Consider the following 24,211-nt stretch of genomic DNA (forward strand, 5'->3'; position numbering starts at 1 on the left):
ACATTTTAGGGCCTAATTTAGATTTTGGCAGGTGGATTACTTTGTCACAAGCGTGACGGATATCACGTCCACCATATTATAGGTGAATTTTATCCAATGGCATTTGTAATACGGCTGACGGAACATCCGTCACGTTTGTGACTTAGTAACTACACCGTCCGCCAAAATGTCAATCAAGCCCTTAGTCTGGTTCTTTCTTTGCTTCTTGATGGGAGTGTAAACTTGGTGTGACAAATGATGTGCTGTAAAATCCTGGATTAGTAACTGACGGGATTAGGTTTTCTTATTTCTAAAACTATAAATACAGAATTAACTTGTTTAGTTGGTGGGTTTACAATATATTACAATTAGGACCCGATTCCAGGTGATCCCGTGTTCCCACAGACAAAATGTCCCGATGTGAGTTTACAGGCCCAATTTTACCAAGTGCAGAAACACGCCCAATTAAACCACCTGGATAAGGGGCAAAACCCAGAGGTCTGAGCACAGTCCAAACCTCTTAGTGGGAGATGAAGCACTGCCTCCTAAGCCCAGAGCCTGCCCTGCCCCCTAAAAGCCTCTCCACTATTGCCCCAAGTATGTATCCTGTTTAAGGCAAGTTGAGCCAAGAGTACTTTCCTGCCAAGGATACAGGAGAAAATTATTGTCTTTCCTGTTCTCTGAGTAACCAAACCTGCTTTGAAATGAATCCCTCGAAGGGTGTTTATCAGCTTTGCAATGCCTGCTTTTTGCCTCTCCCTTGACAATTCTCTGGGACTTCAGACTTTTCCACACCAGTGTGTAATTTTTCTGTGCATATTCCAACATACACTATCGATGCATGTGTAGTAATTGCAGTTCCTTTTTTTATGCCTCATTCACGTCTACATTTGTTATAAAGTGTTTCCTGTATGTGCATATTTTCAGTTGGAGCAGACCTTCAGGTCAGCACAATGGTCTTAAAATACACAATCAGGAGCTGCTGTGTTAATTTGAGTCTCTTTTATTGTGGTTTTTATTAGCTGGATGCATTCCACACTTATGCTTTAAAGGAGTTTTGTGAAGTGCAGATGAAGCAGTGCAAGTTTGCACAGAAGCAGCTCCAGGCATGCAGGGAAAACATCGTGGGAGTCATCAAAGAAACTTTTCTAAAGGTAAATAAAATTGTTTTTTATGTTGTTTTATTGCAACAACAGTTCACTTAAAATGGTTCACTTTCAAAGAGAATGCTAGCCATAGTAAACCTTTGAACTACAATGTAAATGTTAACATTTGTACTTGTCTATATATAGAGAGGAAAGGAAAATACATATATTTCTGAGACTAATATAATCTTTTATTTTATCAGAAGTAGAAGGTGGGAGGGCGGGATTTTCGATCTCTTATCGGATCACTCTAGATCTAAATCCCCGATCAGGTCGACTGAATCTTTGTTGCCTGTCATTGAGTAAAAAGGAAATCTACTACTAGGTTAATCAAACCAATAATTGGCACGACTCTGAAGAACCACTTACCACGGAACAGTTTTAAAGTTTTATTGTAAAGCCAAAGTTAACTGAAGATACAAACATCTCAATATCAGGTTTAAAAGCTATACTGGCATCAACAGAAACATGAATTCTCTGAATGATCTTAAACGACAGAAAAATACCACTATAGCAAGTTCAAAGATGAGCAGATTCGCCAATATAGACACAAGCTGAAGCTTGAGAGACATTTACAGAATGGAAAAATATCAGGTTAGACTGTCCCTACACTAGACTAAGTGACATCCCTACTTAGCAGAATCTTAACCTAAAAAGGTGTCAGCCGTGGTGACTTCCAAAGAAGTTCACTCACTTTCTCTTAGTCTTAGGTGAAAACCTATGCATTGCAGTCATGCCCTCTCTGCCTACCCATCCGCTCTCTTAGGGTCCTCAGGCCATCTGCTCTCCCTCCACCCCAGGGTGCTGTCCCTAATACAAAATCACAATCGAAATTTGGAACGCCCCTATGAGACGCCCCTCACGTGGTTTCAGTTCGGGTTTCTTCCATGATGGCACTCCTCTGGGCCTCTCGTTAGCGTTTACCTTGCTTCCCAGGCTCCTTCTCCAGCTCGCCGGTACCCCCCAAAACATTCCTGTACCCTCCTCCAGGCCTGTGCCTGTCTCCCCGGACAGAGCTCTATTCATCACTCTCTTGATTGGAACCCCCTCACACCTGCAAACAGACACCCATGAATAGGGCCCCAAATTCCACCCTCCAGTTATCTGGGTTCGGCCATAAACTTTGCACAGGAATGACAATTTATGCTTTAACGAGACTCGACTCTAACTAACACGTGCAGATCAAAGAAGCCACTTTATCTTTCCAGGCCTACTAAATTATCTTGCAGCGGCCTGCACTCTATGAACCTTTATTTCTAAAACTAAAACAATTCTTGTTAATACACTCTGGTTATATAAAAACACTTCTATAAAACATGATTATATAAAACACTCTTATAAAACATGATTCTTAACATATGAGCAAAAATTTCTGAATAATAGTGAATCCATGTCATGTGGAAAATGCAAATGCACGTTTCGTTCTTCATACATTGCCATGAGGCCTGCACATTTCTACGTTTTACAGCATTACATTTACTTCAGTAGCAGCTACATAACATGGACTCTAATTAACACTTCTAACCACTTTAAACAATTCCACACATTTCTACATTGGTCTCACACTATATATATGTTTCTCTATATTAACTAAACATTCATGTGCATATGCGATTATATATTTTCAACACTCCTAGATACTTTAACTGAATTCGTGCAACTGGGTTGTACATATGGTGCACTTATACGTTTTCTCAGTTTTGCGCTCTCTCAGTTCCCCCCTTTGATGACCTTTAGGGGTCATCACCATTAATACATCGATCCTGACTTATCAAACAGAACTTATTGCAAGGTTCCCTCTCTTTATCGTTTCCAGGGCCCTCAGACTCCTGTATTGGTTATCTTGCATAGCAGCTAACCTCTGCTCCTGCTCTCTCATGGATCTTTGCAACCTGTTTGCTCTGTACCATTGATACAGCCTCACTAACCCCCACAATATGAGTATGCAAATTACTATTATGAGGATAGGCTTTAGTATGTACCAGACAAAACTCTTCCCTGGGTTGGCAAACCAACCTCCAACTTTACCCATTCCATGACCCACTTTTTCCCACGCATTTACCCTTGTCAGATTTTCAATTTCTTGATGTATCTCAGTTATATTCTGTATGCCTTTCTCAAGAGGTTTTGAATTGTCTGGAATGTAAGTGCAACATTCCTGGACCTTCAAAGCCTTACAGACTCCGCCCTCTTTTGCTAACAGAACGTCTAAAGCAAGACGGTTCTGAAGAACCATTGCCCTTATTGATTGCATCTCTCCTTCCACCAGCATTAATGATCTTGCAGTACTGGCAGATAATCTGTCTACAACTGTTGCCAATCTCCTGATCTTAACATCATTAAGTATCAATCCTAGAAGAGGGAACATAGCGCCAAATACATCTCCAACTACTTCAGCATCACCTACATCTCTTCTCCCCCTTGCTGAAGCTTTTCCCTCTATGATCTCTAAATCTTGTGCATGATATATTTTGGGGAAGACAATTGCCAAATAACATGATCCATACCAGTTGTCAGGTAGTTTCACGTAGGCATTTCTTCCACATACAAAATATACATTAGGAATCACTTGCATGCCCTTTAAGAAATCCTTTGTGTAGTATTCTAATCGGAAGGCATGTTCACAACTGACTTCACCCACAAACACATTTTCATAGTAAGTTTGACTCCTATGAATACATAACTTCCCTTTCTGTGTTCGATCTAAAGCTATTGGACCATTACTACCCTTCCTTTTATGTGCCTTTTCCTCCTCGGTCCAATCTGTTTTCCATTGTCCTGACATTTTCAGAATCTTTTGCCTCCTGTAACGGTCATCCACTTGCCCTATAAACTTCTTCTCAATTTCTGACACTTTGCAAGTCAGATTATTTCTACGAGCATGTGAAGTATCCAAGGTATCCCAAGGAATGAAGAATTTCGCCAATCTATCTTCACTCTTGTAATAGTCCCATTTATTCATCTGTTTGTAGTTCGGGACTTCTGGTAATACTGAATCGTAATTTGAAAAATAATATTCAAAACTATCTCGTCCATAAAATATGCTAAGCAGTAAACTACAGGTAATCCCATAAGTCAATGGAAGATGATGGTCCCTAATACCCTCGTCTACAGAGGCTGGCAATTGCATGCAGACATAGCAATCCTTAACCTCCATGGCATCAATGTACTCATATAACAGTTTGGCATAAGCGTTTGATTTAAAGTTGCCCTGTGACTCATCAACATGTAATCTACGAGCATCTGCTGCTAGCAACGCTTTCTCCTGAATTGCATTGTCCTCTTTTTTTCCAGCAGCAGCAGGTTTCGATGTCACTACAGCCTTTGCATCTGTTGCTTTTGTTACACTCTCATGTCCCACTATATATGATACGGTAACTACTATAACTATAAGAAAAATCACTCCTGCTAAAAGTGTGCCTACTATGCATTTTGCCTTGCGGTTCGGGTTACCGGCCTCCATGTTCTCAAATAGTATGGTTTCCTTCTGAAAAGTCTCTTTCGTTTGTTTCTTCAATCAGTTTCTCTTTGCTTACTCAGTCTGTTAATCACACCTGGAAGCTGATAAACCCCTTTTGCAAGTCCAGTCTCTTAAATTTCAACAACAAACAACCCTAGCCCTTCTCCGTCCACTAAATGAAATGTCCCTAATTTTCTTCTTCTTCCACTTGGCGCTAGGTTATCTTCTTACTCTGGTTTATTTACAAAGTCTTTAGGCATCCACTATGATACGCGTTCCAGCAGCTCTAGTATTTCCATGCGAAGTATGAACTCCTCGTATTCTGTTACTGTTGTGCCAAACGTTGGACATTCCACTCCGTTCAAGACCATGTCCTTTATTCTGCTTAGGTAGGGAGGATTTGGAATATTGAGTGTCAGTAACCCTTCAGCTTCGACTCCAGGCACCAACAACTGCACTTCCACTTTGATGATGGGGTCAGTGCTGACCACTATCACTGCCCTCACCCTCCCGGATCTCTGTCCCCAAGACATCTGCCGCCAGGTAGGTCCACTCAGGAGTAGCGTATCTTCTGCAGGGCACACGCACCCTCCTTGACCTTCTTGGACACTCTGCTTCTGAGTCCAATGCACCTTCGTCCAAGTCTGAGTCTTCGGATATCGGAGCAAGGGTTCTCTCTGGGTCTGGTCTTAGGCTTGGCCTCCTCCTTCTTTCCGGCCAGATAGCCTCTCCACGCCTTGCCCTCCTGCTCCTTGTCCTTGCACTTGACTCTTGACCACCTGTAGCTTGATCAATGTCTGATTCGTACTCACAGCTACTTTCTCCTTCTGTGGCAACGTCAGTTTCGCTGGTGTACTGTCCGTCTTCGGCCTGGTCAGACGCGCCTCCATCTTCCTCTGGCACCCCCACAGCTTGGCTGGTCCCCTCTATGGCTTCTTCGTCCACAGCTGGATTCTCGTCCCAGAGAGGAGCTGTTTCTTCCAGGGGTGCTGGAACTCTCCGAGTGTGCGAGGCGTGTATCCAGTTGGGCAGACCTCCACACTTGACTGCAGTGTTCGTTACCAGTATGATCTGGTAGGGTCCACGCCAGCGCACGTCTAAGCAATTCTTCCTGACATGCTTCTTCACCACGACCCAATCACCAGGGCACAGGTCGTGGCACAAGTCTTGAGACGATGGAATTTCAGCAGCCTGCACCTGAAGAGACACATAATGAATGGCGTCAGATAGTCCCTTACAATAGTCCAGGATCAGATCATCTGTGATATTCAACAGTGCGGCAGTAGGAACTGATGGCAGTCTCTTTGCCCTCCCCATTAACACTTCGTGCGGAGAGAGTCCTGTCCTTCTGTCTGGTGTACTACGTATACTCATAAGGACTAGTGGCAGGGCATCAGGCCAACTCAAGGATGTCGATGAACAAACTTTAGCAATCCGGGACTTTATTGTACCGTTGATCTGTTCCACAATTCCCGAAGCTTCTGGTCGATAACTACAGTGCAACTTCTGGTCTATATCCAGAGCTGAGCAAAGCATTTTCACAATTTCACTGTTGAAATGTGTTCCTCTATCTGATTCCAAAGAGGTCTGCACCCCGAAGCGCGGTATTAACTCCCTAAGCAATAACTTTGCTACTGTGAGTGTGTCACACCTGCGTGTAGGGTAAGCCTCGACCCATCTAGAAAATATGCAAACAACCACCAAAACGTATCGAAGGCGATTGCATCTTGGCATTTCAATGAAATCCAACTGCATCCTATTGAAAGGGCCACCGGACCTTCCAATGTGACTCAGTGTAACTGGTGTCCTTTTCCCTATGTTCAAATGCTGACAGGTGATGCATCGTTGGCACACTGCTTCTGCGGCCACTCTAAACTTGGGGTTATACCAGGTTTGCCTGAATATCCGCAACATAGCTTCTCTACCTAGATGTGCTGGACTGTGTATTCTCCTTGCCATCGGACTTCCTAATTCATTTGGCAGCACTGCCCTCCCATCTGCGGAAACCCAGAAACCCATTTCACTTTTCACACAACCTGCGGCTTCCCATGTCTTTTTCTCAATGTCTGGTGCGTTTTCTTGCATGCATTTTAACTCATCCCAGGTGTCTACAGTTTCCAACACCATAGTTAATTCTGTCCTTTCCTGTATCCCACTCACTTCCACCTCTGTGAAGGAATATCCTTGCTCTGCACAGTAGTGTGCAACCTCGTCTGCGTACCTATTACCTTGTGACACAAAATCAGTATTTTTGGTGTGCGCTGTACATTTAACAACGGCAATTGCTGCCGGACCTTGTAATGCTTCCAACAATAGACGTACAAATTCCCCATTTCGGATAGGTGAGCCTGAAGAGGTCATGTAACCTCTTTGAGACCACAATTGCCTGTAGTCATGAACTACCCCGAAACCATATTGGCTATCGGTGTAAATGGTGACTCGAATTTTGTTACCTGCTAAACAGGCACGTGTCAATGCAATGATTTCGGCTACCTGAGCGGAGTGTACTCCTTCCAGGCAAGCGGCTTCCACAACTCCAGTAATGGTACAAACAGCGTAAGCTGCTCTCAACTGACCAACATCGTCCCTTACACATGAGCCATCAACAAAGAAAATTTCATCGGGTCAGTCAATGGCTCATCCACGATATCTGGTCTTGGTTTGGTGCATAGTTCAGTCACATCAAGGCAATCGTGATCTTCACATTCATCATCTTCTATGTCTCTCGGAAGTGGCATCAAAGTGGCAGTATTCAACACAGAGCATCTCTTAAGGGTCACGTTCTCTGCAGCAAGAATGACTTGCTCATAGCGCGTGAGCCTGCTATTTGTCAGATGCTGTGTCTTGGTCCTGGTCATTAACAGTTCAACAGAATGCGGTACATACACCACTAACTGGTGTCCCATAACAATGTTCTCGCACCTTTCAATGCTGACACCCGTTGCAGCAACGGATTTGAGACATCCGGGCAACGCTGCGGCTACTGGATCCAGAGTAGCCGAGAAGTATGCAACTGGTCTACGGGCATTTCCGTGAATCTGGTTCAGGACCGATAAAGCACAACCTTCTCTTTCACAGCAGTAAAGCAAAAATGGTTTGTCGTAGTCCGGCATTCCCAGAGCAGGAGCACGACACAAGTCCTCTCTCAGCTGCAGAAATGCCATCAAACAATCCTTGTCCCATGGTACCGGATCACTCACCTCCTTGTGCGTCAGTTTTTGTAAGGGTTTTGCTTTCAGGGAAAAGTTAGCTATCCATTGTCGGCAATACCCGACCATTCCTAGAAACATCCTGACTTCCCTTTGTGTCGTTGGCGAATTCATTTTCATGATCGCCTCTATCCTGTCTGGTGACACTTTCCGTTTCCCCTTTTCAATCCTGTGACCCAAGTACTGTACTTCTGTCAAACAGTACTGTAACTTGCTCGGGGACACCTTGTGTCCGTTCTCAGCTAAGTGATTCAGCAAGGTGATGGTGTCTATTTTGCAAGCTTCCTCAGTCTCTGACGCAACAAGTAGGTCGTCTATGTACTGGACTAGAACCGAGTTCTGTGGCAGTACTAGACTTTCAAGATTTTTCTTCAGCAGTGGGTTAAAAATCGATGGGCTTTCTGTATACCCCTGTGGGATACGACACCATGTTAATACGCGATTTTCCAGCTTAAAAGCGAAAAGAAATTGGCTCTCCTCATCTAATGGGATTGAAAAGAAAGCCTGGCAAAGATCTATCACTGTGAACCACTCAGCTTGGAATGGTATCTGAAACAATATCACTGATGGATTCGGTACCACTGGACAACATGAAACAACTATGTTATTAATCTTCCGAAGATCCTGCACTATTCTGAATTTCCCACTAGGCTTCCGCAAACCCATAATCGGGGAGTTACATGGACTACCCACAATTTCTTTCAATATTCCCTGCTTAATCATGGATTCGATCACGGGTTTTATCCCTGCAATCGTCTCCGGGTCAATTTGTATTGTGGCGTTCTTGGATATTCGACATTTGGTTTTACCATTATTTTCACTGGTTCTACTCCTTTGATCAGTCCTATCTCCTCCCCAGTGAAATCCCACACTTCAGATGACACTGCACCTCTCAGGTCCCATGGAAGCTCCTCCACCGTCAAGGTAGGATATAGCTCCACGCATACCTGTGAGTTTGCAACCTTAAAATCGGCATCATCATCGTTAGTCTGCACTTCCACTCCCTGAGGCGTGCAATATATAGTACAATTTAGTTTGCATAACAAGTCTCTTCCCAACAGACACACAGGGCTGGAGTCACAGACCACAAACTGGTGCTCATCACGGTATTTCCCTATTTTCACTGATACTGGCTCAGTCAAAGAACTGGTTATTCTTCTGTTTGCGACTCCTACCACTTGAATGGTTTCCCCTGACATGGGCAGATCCGGAACTACTGCTGATCTTATAGTGGATCGAGTGGCTCCTGTGTCTACCAGGAAGGTTGTAGGACACCCTGCTACTTCAGCCTCTACATACGGTCCCCTTTGGTCCACCTCCAGAACTGCCCCAAGGGTACAGTCCTCCATGTTACTCACACGCCGTCCGGTCAATGGATCAACGTAATAGCATTCCTCTCCTCCTACGAAAAGTGGCTATAGGTTTTTCCCCCTGTCGCTATTCTGGGTGGTTGAGGGAACTGGGCTCGAGGAGCCGGGGTCCCCCCTTTGACCACCTTTCCCTTGTGTATCGCTGTCCCCTTTACCAGACTGCTCTGGTCTTCTTCCTCCTCTGGTTCTAGATCCCCAATTTCAGTATTATAGGGACACTCGCGTTTCCAATGCCCCACCTCGTTACACTGGTGACATCTGGTCGTCTTTTTCAATGTCGCAATGTCTAACCTAGGTCTCGAATTTGAATTTTCTCACTGCCCTTATTCTGGTTATTTTGTCTCCTACCCATGGTCCCTGTTCCCTGTTGCTGCTGTCCACCCTTTCCAGCCGACTGCATCTGCACCATCATCAGCTTCTCTTTAAGTTTCTTGGCTTTGGAATCTATCTCATCACTGCAATACCTTGCATTTCTCAAAATCTCATCTAATGGTTTGTTTTGCCAACAAATCAAATGTTGCTGAATCATCAAGCAAATATCAGGTCTCAATCCCAAGACAAATTTCGATACGAACTGTCCTATGTCTTTAGGATCCATTACATCTAGTCCACTGTATTGTTTGAACGCCTTTAATAATCTCTCATAATATTCATGGACTGTCTCCTTGGGTTCTTGCCTGGTTCGATCTATTTTGACCCAATCTATGTCCTGCAGTGGCACCTTATCTTTCAGCCAAGTCATTACCCTTTCATATTTTTCCATGACTTTTTCTGACGGTCCATTAGTCTGAGCATCCCTCTCTGGTTCCAATGTGGGCCATTCAACACTAACCTTACATGCTGTCCACAAGTCCCCCGGTACTACGATGTCAAACAGGGTGTTCAGGTCGACCCACAGTACCTTAGAGATTTTTACAAACCTCTCTACTTGCTTATACCACTCCACTGGATTCTCTCTCAGCTTAGGAAAGGAATTTGTAAATGCAGCTAAATCTCCCCTAGTCCATGGCACATGCACATCGCTCCCATTCGCTATTTCTCGCAAAGGGAAAGCTTCCATTCTCTGTGGCCCTCCCTCTGGAGACATCCCAATTGTGCTCTGTCTAACGGTTCCTTTCTTGGACCACCTTTCTTCCCACTTATCCAGATCCCTCCATGTCCTTATCCCTGTAATCAGTTCTCTGATGTGTGTTTTTAATCCGATTGTTCTCCTTTCTTCGAGGTCCTGATCTGAATAATGCAACCTATGGTTACCCTGTAATGCCTTTGTTCTCGATAAGTCTACCATGTATCTGTCCGCTAATTCAGATAACTTTTCATGTACTGCTCTCGCTTTCCGAGTGATATCCTTTGCTATAAACAGTACCTCATCTTGTTCGTACAAGTCAATCCTCTCTAATGGCAAAGTACCATCTATTATTTCATCTAAATCCGATTTTAGACTGGTCACATCAAGTCTCCTTGCTTTTATCTCAGCTCTCAATGCGTCATTCTTAGACGGTCCATTGACATCTCTACCGTCCCAGCTCCGAGTCCTACGCCTAGGCTCGGGTGAGTTATGGGGAGTCTTCCCATGTTCCCATCTTTCTAGGTCCCATGCCCTTCCGTCTTCCCTCGGCGTGTGGTGAAACAATGCTCTATTTCCCACCATCTCATTCTGTCTATTCTGTTTGATTTCTCTAGACACATGATGGGGTCCTTCACCATTCCCCATATTTTCACTGTTCCCTTGCTGCCTAGTATCACTCAACACACGGTAAGACCCTTCGCAACTCCCCATGTTTCCACGATCTCGTTCCTGTCCGTGATCACTGGACGCATGGCGAGACACCTCGCAGCTCTCCATGCTCCCGCGACTCCAGTGTTGCCTACTGTCACCAGGTGCATGGTGAGTGCACTTAAAGCTATCCCTATACTCCTGCGTTCTTCGATCTCCTTCGCTGTGAATGGGGCGCGGCACCCCTCCACATCCTGTATTCCTATCTTCCTGCATTTGTCTACTTCCACCACTGGTGTGGCGGGTATCTCCTCTTACTTTCCTGACTCTTGCCGTCCCACTCTGGACCGCTTTCGCCAGCCCCGCAGTGAGACAAGGTCCTGTTGTCTTGGCTTCCCCATTCGGCTTCCGCTCCTATCCTGTTATTCTGAATCCCTACGGCAGCATCCCATTCCTTCAAATCCTCCGTTAACTCTTTAAAGGATTTCGGTCGTGGTCCCCTTAGATCCATCAGCCCTCTCTGACCCTCTTGGTCTATTATGGGATCCCCTGCTTGATTTAAAGGAGTGCTCCAATCTCTTGGACCTGACAACTGCCTTTGGGAATTAATCATGTTGTTCCTATTCTCCATTTCTGCTCTCTCCCTGTCCAACCGCACCTGTTTCTCCTCTCGTGCTCTCTCTGGGTTGTAAATCGATACTACAGGACCTATGGTAACAGGTACTTGGAGAGCGTCCGGCAGTTGGTAGGACTTGGCACACTCTGTTTCTGGCACTTTTTGTACCACAAACCTTCCGACCACTCTCTGTACTGGACTAGGCTGAGGTATTTCCTCACCGTTGGCGTATCCTCTTTCTACTATAGGAGGTGGTCTATTTTCTCCTGTACCAGTCCCGCCCCCCCTTTGGAGCTCGGGACCTTCCATCTCTCTATTGTACGGAGGTGGTCTGTCTATCAATAACCTATTTATCAGGCTGTCTTCTGTATCACTCTCATCGTCCTCCACTAGTGGTTTCTTTTCTCCTGTGACTTCTATCACCGGGTACAATTTATCTACTTCAATTCTTTGACTCTCCACTTTTTAGCTTCCTCATCCCATTTAGGATCCTGCACTGCTCTTACCGATTGTTTTACTCTTTCCTGACGCCTGTTCAAGCTCCGGTCATACGCCGCCCTAAACCATGCATTAAGGGCTTCAAACTGTGTTGGTCTGGGTAGAGGTCTCGTCGCGAGCATTACTGCTTTCAACTGGTTCAATGCTTCTAACTTAAACGTTCCGTATTTCGGGAACGCCAATTCCTCATTCCCTTCTGTCATCTTACTCCACTCAGAGATCCACAGTATAGTATGCAACCCAACATTCGTAGCCATGTAATGAGCTGGTGTACCCTCCGGCGGGGCCTCTTCCCCGTCCACCGATTCTCTATTTTCTCTCTTAAAGACCGCTCTCAAGCGCCTAAAGCACTTCATGATCAAATTCACAATTTTCTACTTCGTTACGTTTGTTTACTTCCTGATGACAATCCGCCAATCCTAGCGCGGTTCTCGCTAGCTGACCTATCACAGCGCGGCTCTTGACAACCGGCCTATCCCAGCGCGGTCTTACACCAACCGGCCTATCCCAGCGCGGCTCTCTCTGACGTCACTCGTCTCCCCTTCGCAGCAGTTCCCCTCCTTTCTCAGCTCGTATCCCGGTCATGCATGCGTCCCATTCATACTCTGAAAAATTATTACTTCCGACCAAGCGATCATTTCTCTTGACTGTACGCCCACAGTCTAACTGTAATTGTCACCTCAACTGACGAAACGTCTTCCGTAAAATGTCTTAGACGATCGCCTCAACTGATAGGTTACTTACACACAGTAACTTCCGACCAGCGTCCGTTACTCACACACTCACTCTGTCATTCCCCCTATCTCGGTCCTGCGGGCAATCAATGGTACCTCATGACCCCCTTCACAATGGTTGACAATTACTCTGGATGTCCGATACACCCGAACCACTTAAGCTCTTCTCTGAACTTAAGATTTTCCCCAGGTTGCGCCCGCTCACAACCGTCTCACAGTCACACGACAGGCATTCAACTCCGCTTGACATTACAACACAGGTAGAACACAAAACACCGCAATCTGACAACGCATGACCCTTTATACTCACTCTCGACCGTCTCTGCTGCGTTTTCTCTCTTGCACCGTCAGCAACTTCTTCGGCAGGCGATTCTTCTGCTGGTCATCTCTCGATCTCTAGGGGCCTCGGGGGTAATCTTAACCTAGTCTAGATCACCTTCCTCAAGAAGGCAACCATCCTCTATAGCTACTAACTGGGAGGGCGGGATTTTCGATCTCATATCGGATCACTCTAGATCTAAATCCCCGATCAGGTCGACTGAATCTTTGTTGCCTGTCATTGAGTAAAAAGGAAATCTACTACTAGGTTAATCAAACCAATAATTGGCACGACTCTGAAGAACCACTTACCACGGAACAGTTTTAAAGTTTTATTGTAAAGCCAAAGTTAACTGAAGATGCAAACATCTCAATATCAGGTTTAAAAGGTATACTGGCATCAACAGAAACATGAATTCTCTGAATGATCTTAAACAACAGAAAAATACCACTATAGCAAGTTCAAAGATTAGCAGATTTGCCAATATAGACACAAGCTGAAGCTTGAGAGACATTTACAGAATGGAAAAATATCAGGTTAGACTGTCCCTACACTAGACTAAGTGACATCCCTACTTAGCAGAATCTTAACCTAAAAAGGTGTCAGCCGTGGTGACTTCCAAAGAAGTTCACTCACTTTCTCTTAGTCTTAGGTGAAAACCTATGCATTGCAGTCATGCCCTCTCTGCCTACCCATCCGCTCTCTTAGGGTCCTCAGGCCATCTGCTCTCCCTCCACCCCAGGGTGCTGTCCCTAATACAAAATCACAATCGAAATTTGGAACGCCCCTCTGAGACGCCCCTCACGTGGTTTCAGTTCTGGTTTCTTCCATGATGGCACTCCTCTGGGCCTCTCGTTAGCGTTGACCTTGCTTCCCAGGCTCCTTCGCCAGCTCGCCGGTACCCCCCAGAACATTCCTGTACCCTCCTCCAGGCCTGTGCCTGTCTCCCCGGACAGAGCTCTATTCATCACTCTCTTGATTGGAACCCCCGCACACCTGCAAACAGACACCCATGAATAGGGCCCCAAATTCCACCCTCCAGTTATCTGGGTTCGGCCATAAACTTTGCACAGGAATGACAATTTATGCTTTAACGAGACTCGACTCTAACTAACACGTGCAGATCAAAGAAGCCACTTTATCTTTCCAGGCCTACTAAATTATCTTGCAGCGGCCTGCACTCTATGAACCTTTATTTCTAAAACTAAAACAATTCTTGTTAATACACTCTGGTTATATAAAAACACTTCTATAAAACATGATTATATAAAACACTCTTATAAAACATGATTCTTAACATGTGAGCAGAAATTTCTGAATAATAGTGAATCCATGTCATGTGGAAAATGCGAATGCACGTTTCGTTCTTCATACATTGCCATGAGGCCTGCACATTTCTACGTTTTACAGCATTACATTTACTTCAGTAGCAGCTACATAACATGGACTCTAATTAACACTTCTAACCACTTTAAACAATTCCACACATTTCTACATTGGTCTCACACTATATATATGTTTCTCTATATTAACTAAACATTCATGTGCATATGCGACTATATATTTTCAACACTCCTAGATACTTTAACTGAATTCGTGCAGCTGGGTTGTACATATGGTGCACTTATACGTTTTCTCAGTTTTGCGCTCTCTCAAAGGTGTCCTCACTGAAAAACGTGTTGCATTTCCATAACTTCTCATTTCTCTAAAAGCTGCTTAGAAAGTTGTGTGAGTGTGTGGGCACACCTGTGTGTGTGCGAGCCTTTGTATGTGTGCATGCATGGGAACATGTGCTTGTGTGTGTGTGAGGGGAGGGGAGCAGGGAAGGTAGAATTGCTGTTATGTTTTCTTCCCATCTGGGTGATGACATCTGAAAGGCTCACGATTTATATTGAAACCGCATAAGAGAGTGGGGGAAGCCTGGGGTGCAGACAAGTCATGTCGCATATTCTGGGCCCACAGTTTGAGAGTACTTTCAAAAGAGTCATTTGTTTAAGTGTGGTGGCTCACAACAGTGGCAATCTGCCAGGACAAGGTACTATTAAGTGAACATGGGTATGGGCATTCCCTTCAACAAGTCCAGAGTGGTGTCTGAAAGCCAGCAAACCATGCTAATCCTCTGTCAACCTTGGACAGGACCATGGATTGGACAGTGGTTTTAAAATCCTCTTCAGAAGGTGGTGGCTGTATTTTGCATGGGAGTAGTAGTTGCAGCAAGTTGTCTGTGTTTTCTTGGTGCCATGGGTAGTTGATGCAGAAAGTGATTCATTGCTCTCATGGTCAGTTGTGATGTACATCCCTCCATGTTCATTTTGGAGAACTGCTCCTGTAGCTTGGCTTGCTTTGTGCTGTTTGCACTTAGAAAGAATTGTGCCTTGGTCAAGATCAGCTTGAGGTAGTGATTGATGTCTTTGCTTAAAAGACATAGAGGCAGTCTTTGAGGTGGTTAGTCATCTTGATTTTGGAAACTTTCTGTTTTAGTTGAGAGTTGTCTGCATAGTAGTGAGTCTTGGTTCAATAGTTGGCAAGGAGGACTCTTCTTTCCTGCATTGAAGAGTGGCGAGAGAGGATGGGCCCTGGTGCTATTCTGTGGGTGTCTGGTAAATTGCCGTGATCCAGAGTTACCAACTGGAAAATGTGGTGTTAAAGGCAGAGGTAGGACAGGAGCTTGCAAAGTCTGTTATCAATACATCAAATGTCTGTGTAGCAGGATCCTGATAAGTAATTGGAAATCCAGTGTCAAAGACTGCAGAAAGGGAATATAGGGCAAGGAGATGGGATTCTTGTCTGCAGCGAAGAGGGTATCCTTATTAACTTGTGGGGCCACTGTCTCACTGCTGAAGCATGATCGGAAGGATATTAATAAGCAAATAGATGGCGGTATGTACCTACCATTGTGGTTATTTTATGAAAATATATATTTTATTTTAAAGAAGAAAGAGAAAGAAAACATGTTTTATAATAGTTTAAGAACAACCATTGGTAATACAGATATATCCATGAAATTAACAAGTAAAGGTCTTCACTGTCTATACTACACACATCATGTTGATCATTTATATATAGCACCATCAATTGCTGACATAGTTGCAGGCTATTCAGTCCCACTGAGGAGAAATCATTTATATTCATCCACAAGACCCTGGTATTGGGTCAATTCGCTCAGATGCTTCCAATGGGCACCATCTTGCCTCATAGGCAGGCGTTTTCAACAGCCTAAATTCATTGAAGCCATGCGTCCATTTCATAAAACTTGGTGGGGCTGGATTACAACAATTGTGGGCTATGGCTCTACATCAATCGGTTTTTGTGGTTGGATGCCACTGCTTTTTTCTGTTATTTGTTATTTTCTCAATGAATAATAAGTGGATGATGCGTGGTCATTAGTTGGCAAGACCGTTTTGGGCTGTGCCACTTTTTTTTCAGCAGTAGATGGATATGCCATATTATGATATCGTTTTTTTTGTTTGTTATTTATTGATTCACACATATATGCCATAACAGTTATAACAAGCATATCCATTTACAGTATTGAACCAAGTCTATTGTGCAGAACAATGATGATGTGTCCCTTTTTGGTAACAAAAGCACCCATCCACCCTTCCTCCACCCTAACCCAACAGCGTCATGGGATTACTTGTAGATATACAGCGTCAGTGCAAAACGTAATCTGCAATGCAGAGTTTGACAATCTCAGTCCTTGTATCAACGCTTCGGTTCTTGTAGTGATCATGATATCCTGTGCTTATGACAGGTCATGTTCCGCCAGCAGATATTTAGTGATTGGCACCCAAAATTCTTTAGTCCTGGAGGCTTCAGGCAGCTCCTCAGCATATGCATTCAGCTGTTCCTTGCAAAACACAAGATCTCAAATCCATTTGGCCAGTGCAGCACTGCTTTGAATTTCAGTGCATGGCAACTGCTGGCCTAGCAATTAATGTGGCTATTGCAATCATACGCCTATTACATGATACAACATTCCTAACAGGCATATCTCTGGCTTACATTCAAATTTCTCCAGTATCATTTCTGATAATGGCTCTACCACCCCACTCCAGAATTTAAGTATAGCTGGGCACCTCCATGCTAGGTGTACAAAACCTGCTCCATCTTGCCGGCACCTGAGGCACCACGCGTCCTCCCTCAGCCCAAATTTTAAAATTTTTCTGTTGGGGTATAATATATCTGATGTGAATATTTGATATGAATAATGCGGATATTGCAATTTGCTGTCAGGCGTCCAGTCAGTTTACAACATGCTTCCCAATTTGCTAAAGTCAGTGGGACTTCCAGGGCCGCATTCCATTTCTCCAGTGCGGGGGATCCCTCCCACTCCTTCTCCCGCTGCGATGTGCAGTACATTCTAGTAATAAGTCCTCTACACTCGCCACTTTTTAATACCACCTGCAGCGCCTGCAGTATCTGTGGTTCTTGTGCGAAATCTGGCCACAGAGAGCGCATTGCCGCCCGCAACCTGGCATATATAAATCTGTGCATTAAATCATACTGTTGGCCAGCTTGGATGTCGGCCATAGTTAAGAAGGTGCCATGGTGATACATATCCCCTAGTTTAGTGATACCTGCCCTTTGTAGTACATTCAGGGCCCCACGCTCCTGTGCAGCCGATATTCCCGGGTGAGGGTTAATCAGCATATCCGGTGCATAAGTATATTTCTCCCTGCGCGCTTGGCTGTAGCATCCCATGCCCTAACTGTACAGTTGTCTGGATTAATTTCCTTTCTATTGCTGCCCTCATGCTTTTGGAGAATCATTGCTGGCAGTGTCATTGGATGCACCAAATGTAGCATGGCTGAATAGCCAGTAATGCGCAAACTGCGACTGCGCACAATGATAGTAGAGGCTTAAGTCTGGGGCTTCAAACCCCCCCTTTCAAAAGGCAATGTTAATATGTTCCAACTGCACCGCGGTTGCTTGCCAGCCCAAACCAGTGATAGCAAGCAGGTTTGCAGAAAGAAATGCAATGTTTAGTTTAATTGGGATATTTACAAACAAGTACAACTGCTACTGGAGTACAGTCATTTTTATCACAGCAATTCTATCCCCAAAGACCAGGCAAGTGGGTATTCCGGTACCCCCTCTGGGGTGCAATCCGTAAGTGGGAAATTCCTGGATTTTGCCCAATTTATCCCAGTCTAGAGTGCTGCTCAAATGTAACATATTCCCACAGCAGTGGTGACAACTGCATATCTGGGTCACAAACCTATAAAATCATGTCATCATTGTATAATGATGACATGATACCTATACACTCTCCCCTTATTGTTACTTTAAAATCTTCTTAGAGAGTACCAGCGCTGTCCACTGACCCTTCAATTTCTGCAAAATAATTATTTATTGCTGTACCCACTTTTGCCCTCAATACTGACTTAGTTAAAGAAGACGACTGTAGCCACCATTGGAACGGAGGCCTAATACATGTCGGCACCCTGAGTTCTAGCAGCACACGTGAGTGGTCAGACAGCGTCCTGGCCAGATGTTTGACAGAGACAGTCCAGGGAGCCGCCTCCCGAGACAACAGCTGATAATCAAGTTGTGACCATGACCCATGCACTGTGGAGACAAATGTGTCTTCCCTTATCCCTGGATTATGCACCCTCCATATATCTGTGAGGCCCTCTGTCTCAGCCAGCTCTCCCAGAATCAGTGTGCCCTGCTTTCCGCGTCCATCCGTATCCATGGAGCGATCCAATCTTGGGTCTAAGCAAACATTCAAGTCCCTCCCCCAGAGAACAACTGATGGTGGATATAGAGAAATACGCCTCCATACATCATTAAATAAGGAGGGGTCATCAATGTTGGGTCCATATGTATTACAAACAGTACGCTCGTGTTTCCCAGCTTGCCTAGTGCAAGAAGAACTCTTCCCTTCTTATCCATTTCAGACCGAATCAGCGTATATGGGGGGTACCTTTCTTCACTAATATTATTACACCCCTGGAGTATGAGGAAAATGAAGAGGCAAGTCTCACTGCCGCCCAACGAATTCTAACACTCAATTCCATATGTTTAGTGAGATGTGTCTCCTGCAGAAATGCAACCTGAGTATCCTGCCTGTCTAGATAAGCTAGAACACTTAATTTTTTTTAGGAGGGTTTAACCCACGCACATTCCATGTTATCCTTATTTTATCACCAGGACCCGCGATTTCCATATCTCAGTACAATAACATTGCATACATTTCACTGCTGCAGTTCAAACATTAAGCAATTAATGTTTCCCCCCGTTTTTCATGCCCACCACGATCATTCCCCCCACACACCCCTCACCCACTTCAGCTCCCCCAACTTGCTAAAGACATCCCGAACTGATTGCAATGAACAACCCCGCCCGCTACAACCCAAAAAGTACGATGGGGAACACCCATTGGGGGACTCTAGAGTGCAGTGAACCTCCCAGTGGTGGTGAGAGTTGGCCGTTTGTGTTCATTATTCAACACAGCATTGTCATCAGATAATTCTTCATAAGGAAGCTGCAAAATACAGTACTGCACATAGGACCCACATCCCAGCCATGCGCTGGTGACACAATCTCTCCATTGGGGCTTAACAACGCATGTGGAAGCTACCAGCCCATCATATTTAAGGCAAGAGTTCAGGCCTTCACACCACCCAGCACAGCAGGCGTGACCTCATGAAAGCCCTCAGTGATTCACTGATAACCCATTGTTACCTTCCTCTGGTTGCTCTTCATCCGTTTCCGGGTCCCTCGTGGTGTCCCGGCGATGTTTCTTCAGCTGCTTTGCATGTTCCAGTGTTGCCTTCGGATTTGTGCAAATCTTGGATGCTCCTTCTGGGCCAATCCCCAATCTTGCAGGATACATGGCTTTTCGGATTTCCTCCGCCTGCAGCAAGTTTTTGGTAGTGAGGAAATCTTTTCTAGCAGCCTGCACTGTGGTGGTGAAACCGGGGAAAAACGCCAATGCATTCCCCTGATGAGTGATCTGCCCCTTTTTGTAAGCCAGCTGAAGGATCAGCGTCGGCGTCACAATAATTTTGTAACCGCGCAATGATAGGTTGCTGCGGAGGACCTGGGCTAGGACTGACTGCCAGGAATCCATGGGCTTGCTCCACTACTAGCATGGATAATACGTTTTCTGGGCCAAATATCTCCTTAATCAGCCCCTCCACAATACAGTTAACATTTTCCCATATTTATTGTCTCCAGAAGCCCCGTTATCCTTATATTATTTCTCCTGGACCTCGCCTCCAAATCTTCATTTTTTTGCTTGAATGACCACAAGCTCCTTCTCCATGTTGAGAGATTTGTCCAAGACCGTTTGCAAGTCATCCTCGATGGTAGACACTCGTTACTCAACCTCTCCCAGCCTTGTACCTTGTTTATCTAACTTTGCCGCCATAGGATCTATCCGTAGGTTGATAGCATCTATTTTCTTGTCTATCGATTGCAAGCTTTGCTGCATCACGTGGAGGGTGGATTCCAGAGTAGGGGCCGCCTCCGAGTCCGATGTCGGCTTCCCTGCGATCGCCTAGTTTTCCGCATTTCCAAAGTAAGCTGTTGCGTCTTGTCAGGCTTACCCATATTTCTAGGCCTTGCTGTCAATGTGCTATCTGTTATCTGCTTTATTCAAACACAGCAGTGGCTTTTCTGTAGCCTGCCACTCGCCCCAGGTTATTGAGAATGTAGGATATGTGTAAATCAGTGCCACGCAGCACCACTGCGGTTGTGTATAGTTCGCAATATATGCCTGGCGCTTTGTTGAGGCTCACATAGTCTAGCACCCAGATGTAACCTGACCACAACTAAGGCTTAGCAAGACGAACTTGACACTTCCTCTGCTGCCACTCTTTGGTACTCAGCCCAGTCCGCTACGTCATTGTTTTCAGAGCAGGGCCTGCCCCACTACTCACACCCAGTCCAGCCTCCAGTCTCGCCCACCGTACTCCAGTCCAAAACTAAAACGTTGTTTTGGCTGAGATATGGGCCACATGGGACCGTGCAGGCGATGTTTGGTGCTAATTAGTCCTGGAAATACCCTTTCAACACATCCAAATCAATTTGCAGTCTCTCATTCAGTATTCAGTATTCTCATTCAGTCCACCAGCCCCAGATTAAACGTCAGTCGGACAAATTTGGAGCATGACCCGCTACCTGTCTATTGATGTCATGAATGGGTGAGGTACAGGCTGATTATCCCTCAGCACAGCAGCTCTCCAGTCTCTGGGCAGTCGGGGCACTTCTCCGCCTCCCGCCGCAGCTGCTGCAGCCTGAGGGTGTGCGCTGCCCAAATTACCATGGCAGGCCCCACGCACAGAACCCACAAGCAGCGCAGGCCTCAGCGTGTCAACAGCGCTTTTATGTGACTGCAGCAACCAAGCCCCGGCCGCTCACCTGATCCAGCTGCCTCCGACGATACCAAAGCAGGCACGGCAGCAGCACAGGACCATCGCCGCTTGCCCACAGCCACACAGGTCCGCAGTCGAGAGCCTCCACAGCCGGGGAGGTCAGCAGCAGTCCACAGCCGCCATGTTGGTTGACCCTGCCCACACTCCAAACTCGCTGCTTATTGGCGATCTCTCAGGCTAATGCACATCAAAAGGTATGTTTTTGTTCAGCGGCACATACTGGATGCCATTTTGCTCCCGATGTGCTGTTTTACCGTGTCTTTCAGCAGCATTGAGGACAGATTTTGGAAACAACCGGCAGAGCTGCACTACTGCACAGCCATCTTGTCATGCACCCTCTAGCGCCTCCCATCATGATATAGTTTGGGAAAATGTTTTAAGTGACTAACTTTTAGAAATATATAAAGAATGAAAACCCAAGCATGGCTCCTTCTCTTCATTCCACAAATATTTATTTTGGGGAAAGTGTGAGGTTGATTATCAAACTCTTGGGCCACCCCCTTGTTACTAGGTTTTGGATGCTGTGTAATGCACAATCATTTTTTGAATGCTTAATTTTTATAATTCGCATGAATTATTTTCTTCTGTTTCTGTTAACACTGATTATATTTCTTTAAAAAACAATCAGTAGATGAGATGTGCATTAAGGCTCTACAAACCAAAGAATGTTGCATAACTCTGTGTAACTCACTGTAACATTTTAGAATGGGCTGCTGTAGGGTCTTTCCGGTAAACAGCTACTTTTGAGATATTTTGTCGATATGTTGCAGTACACTCCTCAGACTCAGAGGTAGAATGTTCCAATGTTTGGCATACTGATCACAGAAAACTGTGCTACCTGGTCTCATAAATGTAAATCTGCTGATGAGTTTCAACTGTATGGCCAATCCTAGAAGACATCCAGTGTGGTAGCCAAGGCCATAGCTATGGCTATACATGGAGTGACCTGGCAGCAAATCAGCTTTTTTTGAGACCCTGACAAGTCAAAAATGTTCCCAGAGTTTAGTATAGTAATGATTCCTTGGACAGAACCTCCAATATTTTGCTTGTGTTTCCCATCTATGAAATATGGCTTGCTTCCGCAAATTAATGTCTGAGGTCAGCAGATGCAGGGTCTGCCAGAATCATCAGCTGATGGATTTTGCATAGGGTCTGCCGGAATCATCAGCTGATGGATTTTGCATCTGGAGGCAGGATGCGGTCTGTCTGATAAACTGAATACTCTCTAGAGATTGGAAATCTTGGTCTAGACTCTGAAACTACCCCCCAAGCTTCTGAGCATATTTATTTATTTATTTATTATTACCATTTGTAGAGCGCGAACAATTACCCGTAGGCGTCTCGGCGCTAGAAATAATTACGTGAATTTCATTATGGGGGAGGAGTTGGTAGCTTACTGATTGAAAAGCCAAGTCTTCAGGTTTTTTCGAAAGATCATAAGAGAGGGACTAGTCCGGATAGATTGTGGAAGAGTATTCCACAACCTGGGAGCAGAAACCAAAAAGCGCCGGTCGCCCCAGGACACTGTTTTGGTACGTGGTACCATCAATTGGTTGAGTGTGTTAGATCTAAGCTGTCTAGATGATGTGTATGGCACCAGTCCGTCCCTGAGGAACTGTGGTCCTTGATTGTGAAGAGCCTTATATACTATGCACAACGTCTTGAACTTGATCCGGTTATGGATAGTCAGCCAATGATAGTTCCTTATGGTTTCTCTAATGGGTTTGAACTTGGGCGTTCCGGAGAGGAGTCTCGCGGCAGCATTTTGAATGGATTGCATTTTTCTGATGACCCTGTTCTGGGCGTTAGCAAATAGACCATTACAGTAATCAAGAGATGATAATACCAAGGAACTTACTAGGGTTTTACCTGCTGTATCTGGAAGAAAAGGAATGAGTTTTTTAACCAGTTTAAGTTTATGGCAGGCTGTGGCTGCTGTTTTGTTGGCGTGGGCCATGAAATTCAGGCCCTCGTCAAAGACTACTCCTAGATTCCTAACTCTGGGCACTGGGTCAGGAGGGGCCCCGAGAGATGGGGGCCACCAGGCTGCAGACCAGCCTGGTGAGAGCGATCCAAAGATGACCACCTCCGTTTTGTCTGAGTTTAACTTAAGACAATTGGAGGCCATCCAATCTCCGATGGCCAACATTCCACTTTGGAAGCGCTCTGCCATTTCCTCTCCGTTATTTTTAATGGCCAACACCAGTTGCGTATCATCTGTGTAGGAGGTAAGGCTCATCCCGAGGCTTTGATGACTTTAGCCAGGTCCGACACATAGATATTAAACAGTGTCGGACTTAGGGATGAGCCTTGAGGAACCCAACATGGCAGAGACAACTGGACCGACTGGAAGGATCCCAGTGTGACCGCCTGAGTTCTTCCGGCCAGAAAGGAAGCCACCAGGTCCTTCGCGGTGTGCCCATTTTTCCGACACGGTCGACCAAGGTCTTGTGTTCGACTGTGTCGAAGGCTGCAGATAAATCGAGCAGCACCAGGACTGCAGTCCCTCCTTGGTCACGAATGATTCTGATATCATCGGCTGCCTTGATGAGTGCTGTTTCGGTGCCGTGACATTTCCGGATTCCGAACTGGGTATTGTCCAGCTGGTGGTGTCTTTCGATAAAATCCGATAACTGCAGATTTATAGTTCTCTCCGCAACTTTAGCCAAAAAAGGGAGACTTGCGATAGGTCGATCGTTTTTAAGATCGTCCTTATCCAGGCTTGGTTTTTTTAGGAGCGGTTTGAGAAGAGTATTTTTTAAAGAATCAGGGTAAATCCC

At 45.2% G+C, this 24,211-nt stretch overlaps 1 protein-coding gene across 1 annotated transcript in view; it reads left to right on the forward strand.

Annotated features, from left to right (window-relative positions):
* Positions 1-24,211, forward strand: part of DNAH14 (dynein axonemal heavy chain 14) — a 1,270,113-nt gene that overhangs the window by 199,646 nt on the left and 1,046,256 nt on the right. The window contains exon 10 of the mRNA XM_086926153.1: positions 1,002-1,133. Within this exon, the coding sequence (XP_086782279.1) occupies positions 1,002-1,133 (132 nt within the window). The remainder of the gene's footprint in view (positions 1-1,001; positions 1,134-24,211) is intronic.

The sequence above is a fragment of the Lissotriton vulgaris genome, chromosome 6 (genome assembly GCF_964263255.1).
Source record: "Lissotriton vulgaris chromosome 6, aLisVul1.2, whole genome shotgun sequence".
Classification (NCBI taxonomy): domain Eukaryota; kingdom Metazoa; phylum Chordata; class Amphibia; order Caudata; family Salamandridae; genus Lissotriton; species Lissotriton vulgaris.